This window comes from Lynx canadensis, chromosome D4 (assembly GCF_007474595.2).
Source record: "Lynx canadensis isolate LIC74 chromosome D4, mLynCan4.pri.v2, whole genome shotgun sequence".
NCBI classification, from domain to species: Eukaryota; Metazoa; Chordata; class Mammalia; order Carnivora; family Felidae; genus Lynx; species Lynx canadensis.
Window position 1 is genome coordinate 81,772,894 of NC_044315.2, and position 7,288 is coordinate 81,780,181.

The 7,288-nt window shown below is 41.5% G+C and overlaps 1 protein-coding gene across 1 annotated transcript; it reads left to right on the forward strand.

The window, feature by feature from the left end:
- The first annotated feature begins 5,491 nt into the window (after nt 1-5,491).
- Nucleotides 5,492-6,421, forward strand: LOC115499717 (olfactory receptor 1L6-like). Its single transcript, XM_030293866.1, has one exon. It carries the CDS (start codon nt 5,492-5,494, stop codon nt 6,419-6,421), a length of 930 nt encoding a protein of 309 aa, XP_030149726.1.
- Nucleotides 6,422-7,288: the final 867 nt, after the last annotated feature.

A 7,288-nucleotide genomic window follows, 5' to 3' on the forward strand; every position in this document is an offset into this window, starting at 1 on the left:
AGACAAATACCACATGATTTCACTTATATGTGGAATCTAAAAAGCAAACAAACAAACAAACAAACAAACAACAAAAAGCAGAAACAGCGAACAAAGTGGCAATTACCAGAGGGGAGGGGAGCAGGAGGCAGAGGAAAATGGGTGATACAGGCTTCCAGTTATGGAATGAATAAGTCATGAGAACGAAAGGTACAGCATAGGGAACATAGTGAATGGTATTGTAACAGCAATGTAATTGGTGACAAATGGTAACTACACTGACCGCGAGCATAGCACGGTGTACAGAGTTGTGGAATCACTATGTTGCACACTTGAAACTAATGTAACATTGTGTGTCAACTATACTTCAATACAATAAATACACAAATTACATGACCAACTTCCTTCTTTAGGTCTTAACTGGCCCTTTGCAAATGGATCATGTAAATTAGAATTTCAATCTTTTGCTTCTTTAAAATTTTGTTTTCCTTTTTTTTTTTTTTTTTTTGAGAGACAGAGCACGAGTGGGGGAGGGGCAGAGAGAGAGGGAGACACAGAATCCGAAGCAGGCTCCAGGCTCTGAGCTGTCAGCACAGAGCCCGACGCGGGGCTCGAACCCACAGACTGTGAGATCATGACCTGAGCCAAAGTCAGACGCTCAACTGACTGAGTCACCCAGGCGCCCCTAGAATTTCAGTTTTGACACTCCTCTTTAGCACTGAGAGCTTGACTTCAAAAATACTGGTTTTTAAATCTGTAAAACACATGAAAGTAGAATTTTTCTGAGTAAAGAGGAAGATATTAGGACTCCTGAGCCCCTAATCCCACTCTACCTTGCTGGTGACATGTCTGTCACATAGGAGGGTCAGTCCCAGGATGGAGGAAGAGGGTGAGTGGAGATGGGAGAGAATTTGAGGCTGTGTCCTGGGGGTTGGCCAGAGGAAACAGAAGGTAGTTGATGTGGAAAAGTGAAGACTCAGGCAGACATGGCAACTGTCTTCAAACATCCGTAGGAAGACTTGGTGTCTCTTCACCTCTGTGTCCCCAGGACCTGCCATGACTGCCAGCACTCAGAAAGTGCTTACTGAGTACTTAACAAATCAATAATTCCACAAGTAAAAGAAAAGCAAAATTGTGGTCACTTGTTATAACTGAAATCAGTAAAGAAAGAATATTGGAAGTGTGAGGTTCAGAATTCTTGATTCTTGACTTTAATACCAAAAATGCAATTTTTGCTCCGCATACCTCTACGGGTAAAAATTAGAAGGCCAGGAAGTTCCCTGTCACTACAGGTATACAAGCTGGATGACTGCTGTCAGAGCTACTGCAAGTCTCTTGCCCTGGGTGGTGGTTTGGAAGGAATGATCTCTGATTTTTCTTCTGGTTCTGAGATTAGTCAGTTCTTCAGACACTTACTGAACATCGATTATGTGCCAGTTTCCTACAGCTTACATACACGAATCCATTAAATAATGTTGTTAAAGAGCAGAAATAATTATAGCTGGCATTTATCAGGAGTTTATTCTGTCTGACTTACACTACTAACTACATATGCATAATATATATGCATATTTACATATGCTATATATGCATATTATGAGAATCCTTATAACCACCTACAGGTTGATCCTATTATAATTACTGTTTCTAAACCAGAAAACTAAGGCTCAAAGGTTAAGCAGCTTGCCCAATCACTCTGCCAATATCCGGTGAGGCTAGTACTTGAAACCAGGACTGTCTGATCTCAGAGCCCTCAATTTAGCCACTAGGCTGTCAGTGGAGTTTGCAGTTGAACCCAACTCAGTCACACCCCACGTGGCTTTGCGGTTGAGCGGTCCCATAATACTCTCCTCAATCCCCTCTCTGCTCTCATTATCTTGCTTCCTTTTTTAAAAATTTTATTTTATTGCGGTAAGAACACTTAATATGAGATCTACCCTCAACAAATATTTAAGTATACAATACCTTATTACTGACTATACATCCCCTGTTGTATAACAGATCTCTAGAGATTATTCATCCTGCTTAACTGAACCTTATGCCCATTGTAACTCCCCGGTGTCCCCAGCCTCTGGACACCATGCCACTCTCCGATTCTATGGATTTGACTGTTTCAGATATATAAGTGGAATTGTGAAGTTATTTGTCTTTCTGTGGCTGCCTTATTTCACTAAGCATAATGAACTTAACGTTCATCCACATTGTCGCCATCTGGCAGAATTTCCTTCTATTTTAAGGCTGAATAGGATTTCATTGTACATCTAGAACACATTCCACTCATCCGTCAATAGACATTTAAGTTGTTTCCACACCTTGGCCATTATAAATAATCCTGTAATGAACATAAAAGTGCCAATATCTTTTCAAAATAGTTATTTCATTTTCTTTGGATCTATACCAAGAAGAGAAATTGCTGTGAGCTTATGGTAATTCTATTTTTTATTTCTTGAGCAACCTCCATACAGGTTTTCCATAATGGCTGTACCAATTTACATTCCCACCAACAATGCAGAATGGTTCCCTTTCTCCACATCCTTGCCAACACTTGTTGTCTTTTGTTTCCTTGGTAACAGCCATCATAACAGGTATGGGGCGATACCTTATTACAGTTCTGGTTTGCATTTCTCTAATGATGATTGACGTTGAGCATCTTTTCATATACCTGTTTGAATTTTGCATCTCCTTTGGGAAATGTCTATTCACATCCTTAACCCATTTTTTAACTGGGCTATTGGGTTTCTTACTATTGGGCTGTAGGAGTTCAATCACTTGCTTCTTAATTGGAAACTTCTCAGGCAAGGCCCTTGACCCTACCTGGCACATGCACCTACCCTATGACCATGCCCTCTTGCCTCTTCCTGGCCTTTTCTCCATTTCTCCCACTGTCTCAGCTCAGAAACAGCCTGCCTGGGAACTAAGAAGGATGCATAGAGATAATCATAGGAATGAGGGTGTCGTAGCAAACCAGTCTCTTGTCCCACATCAAAAAACCTTTGACTTATACACTAACAACGAAGCAACAGAAAGACAAATAAAGAAACTGATCCCATTCACAATTGCACCAAGAAGCATAAAATACCTAGGAATAAATCTAACCAAAGATGTAAAGGATCTGTATGCTGAAAACTATAGAAAACTTATGAAGGTAATTGAAGATTTAAAGAAATGGAAAGACATTCCCTGCTCATGGATTGGAAAAAACCTTTGAGTAAGTCAAAAGTATTGGCTAAACAAAGGTCATCCGGCTTTGCTAAGATATTTGAAACCATTCTAGGTGACCTGGTTGTGGGAAGACTGTCAGCATTGGGCCCCATAACTTATCCGTCACTACTGCAGAAAAGACCTCACAAAGTAGGAAACCCACTGAAATCTCTGTCCCTTCTCATTCTCTGACCAGGAAATTCTAATGCTGCCTGTTTCACACCTCTCCAGAAGCTTTGATCTTGCTCTCCTTTCAGTGACCACCTCATCCATTTCACACACACACACACACACACACACACACACACACACACACACACACACACTTTCTCACTTTCTTTTGCCTTAACCAGGTACTATATATTAAATATGAGGATTACTGGGGTGCCTGAGTGGCTTAGTCGGTTAAGCATCCAACTTCGACTCAGGTCAAGACCTTGTTCGTGAGTTAGAGCCCCACATCGGGCTCTATGCTGACAGCTCAGAGCCTGGAGCCTGCTTTGGATTTTGTGTCTCCCTCTCTCTTCCTCTCCCCTGCTCATGCTCTGCCTCTCTTTCTCTCAAAAGTAAACATTAAAAAAGTATAAATATGAGAACTATTGTTTTCCATTATTATATATTACTTTATATTATATATTATTTATATAATTATCACTTATATAGCACCTGCTCATTTACAAAACACTTTTCAGATATGTTCCTTCATTTGATGCCCACAACATTTTGACAGAAATGGTGTTGTACTTCTCCCATTTTTCCATGAGAAAAATAAAGAAGGCACAAGATATTCAAAGGGGAACACCTGGTAAGTAACTACACCAGGACTAAAACCAAATCCTGGACTTTTTACACTAATTCTCCTGATCCAAAGAATCTAATTCTGACACTTATACAACATGCTCCGGCATTCAAGGTGCTGTCAAAGCTGTCCATTCTGAGTTTATTCTGTTAGCAAATATGTAACAGGCAGAGAGTTAATATAGCAGAATGGCAAAAAAAAAAAAACAAGACCCTGAGGCCAAACTGCTTGCATTGGAAATATAGCCACTTACTAATAATATGATCTTGAGCATTTTTATACCCTTTGGATAAATTCCTAGTAGTGTAAGTCAACAGATGAATATAGGGGAAGGGAAGGAAAAATAAGATAAAAACAGAGAGGGAGGCAAACTGTAAGAGACTCTTAAATACAGAGAATAAACTGAAGGTTGCTGGAAGGGAGGTGGGTGGGGAGATGTGTAAAATAGGTGATGGGCATGAAGGAGGGCACTTTTCTAGATGAGCACTGGGTGTCATATGTAAGAGATGAATCACTGAGTTCTACTCCTGAGGCCAAGACTATATGTTAACTAACTTGAATTTAAATTAAAAAAAAAAAAACCACACATGAGCTTCAGTTTCCTCATCTGTATACTGCCAGAGTTATTACATGGATTAAATAATCATACAGTGCCTAGCACATGTAAATACTCGTGATGTGTTTGATATTTGTATTCTCCACCTGCTACAAAGATACAGTGGTGAACTGGGGATACAGTGTAACAGCCAGACAGGTCCCTGCCCTTGCCGAAGTAATATCCTGGGCCTCTGTGTGTCAGTGGTGTCTCATTGTGCTCTACCTGGTAAGAGAAATCAAATTGGTCCATAGTTCCAAGCACTTGGGAGAAAGAAAAAAAAAAAAAAGATGCTTCAGAAGCCCATGCTTCTGCATCTTAGGGAACATGCAGACAGTGTGGATCTTTTCCAACATTGCAAAGGATTTTATTTAAGTGCTTTCAACATTGAAAAAAAAAATCACTGATAGTGTCCTTGGGAGTAGACTTCATTTCACCCATGTTTCTTATACCCCTGTTTCTCCCTTTATCTGGAGTCACTGGCAGACATCTGCAGATCTCTTCCTGAATTCTGCTCTCAAACTAATCCTGACCCTAGGCAAGGTGGACATTAGGAGTCCAAGGCCAGGAACATAGTGACTGACCAGGATTAAATTCTGGCTATTGGCCAGAATGACTTCATCCTGAGCACAAGAGCAGGTAATTGACTTCTGATTATGTTTCACTGCAGCCGAGTCTCTGTCTTTATGTGGATAAGCAGAGCCACAATTCCTGCCAAACTGAGGTCCCGCTTTGTTCTTTCTGGACCTTGCTTCACTGCACCCATTTCAAGGGTAAGAATCCAGTTCCTGAAGCCACATCAAAAATGCATACTCTCATCAATTATATCAGCCTTCACGGGAAGTTATAACAACTGGAGACTCCAAGCCAGTACACATGCCTAACATTCCTTTGTATTTTCTACTTGCAGGATAAAAATGTCAAGGGGAAACCAGAGTCACATCACAGAATTCCTCCTTCTGAGACTGACCAGTGACCCTAAGCACCAGGAGTGGCTCTTTGCCAGCTTTCTGGCCATGTATCTGGTCAACGTGGCTGGCAACTCAGTCATCATTGCAGCCATCCGGGGGGACACCCGCCTCCACACCCCCATGTACTTCTTCCTCTCCAATCTGTCCCTGGTGGACATCTGCTTTACAAATGTCATCGTGCCACAGATGCTGGCAAACATGCTGAACAAGACCAAGAAGATCCCCTTTGCCCAATGCCTCACACAGATGTATTTCTTTGTGACCTGTGCGATCACTGACAGCTTCCTCCTGGCTGCCATGGCTATTGACCGCTACATGGCCATCTGTAACCCACTGCATTACACCACGACCATGAGCCCCCAACGCTGTCTCCTGCTGGTGACGGTGTCCTGGGTGCTGTCCCACCTTCACTCACTCACCCACACGATTCTCATGGCCCGCCTCTCCTTCTGTGGGCCCAACGTCATCCACCACTTCTTCTGTGACGTCCAGCCACTGCTGACGCTCTCCTGCTCTGACACCTCTGTCAATGAGCTTTTGGCCTTCACAGAGGGCTCCTTGGTGATCATGAGTCCCTTCATCTTGATCATTGTCTCTTACGTCCACATCACCCGTGCCGTTCTGAGGGTCCCTTCTCGAGGAGGCAGGCACAAGGTCTTCTCCACCTGTGGGTCCCACCTCACAGTTGTGGCACTCTTCTATGGGACTGCCATCTCTGTGTACATTCGCCCCTCATCCACCTACTCAGTGACAAAGGACAGTGTGGTCACTGTTATTTATACTGTGGTAATCCCCATGTTGAACCCTTTTATCTACAGTCTTAGGAACAAGGACATGAAACAAGCCTTGAGAAAGCTGACTAGGAGAAAGGAATAGAATACTCATATTCTGCTACCTCTAGGAGTTTAATCATTGACTCAACAATTAAAGGTTAAGCACCTACTACCTGCAGATACTACGTTTAATTCTGTGAGGAAGGCAAAATACATCAATCATCTCTTCTGTCCCCAAAAGTATTTACAGTCTAGTTAGCAGAAAGGAAAAGACTGTTAAAAGCTTACTGTAATCAGAATGTCATACTTTTTCATAAAATTAAAAATGATAACACCTTAATAAATTATAAAATAACTCCCCAACTCCCTTCTTCCTCACTTTATCCCTTCTTTTTTATAATCTTTTTAAAAAATTTTTTTAAGTTTATTTATTTTTGACAAAGAGAGTGCATGAGAGGAGGAGAGAGGCAGAGAGAAAGAGGGAGACACAGAATCCAAAGCAGGCTCCATGCTCTGAGCTGTTAGCACAGAGCCTGACGTGGGCCTCAAACCCATGAACCACGAGATCATGACCTGAGCCGAAGTTGGATGTTTAACCGACTGAATCACCCAGGTGCCCCTTTTTTATACTCTTTAGTTCATGCATCTTATTATGTAAATTACCAGTGTAGACCAATATGTTTAACCATAAAGAGTAAGGAAGAAAAGCTTCTGAACGTATAGTTTCAACAGTTTAGGCATATGGTTTAATGTTCCTACCAAATAAGTCATTAATTCTACACTTGGTTCTCTTGGACCAATATAGATTTTCTTAGTAAGATATAGTATAAATATCAATATAATAAAGCTCATACTGCTCCATAGCTGTCTACTTAAGGGCTTAAGGGGGTAACAAACTAACCTGGAGTGGTAAAAAGGTCATAGAATTCTAAGACAAGAAACTTGAAATTAGGTCACAACTTGGTCTTCC

Bases quoted from the DNA above. Each gene is read 5' to 3' on its own strand.
- LOC115499717 (XM_030293866.1), top strand. From the start codon at position 5,492: ATGTCAAGGGGAAACCAGAGTCACATCACAGAATTCCTCCTTCTGAGA.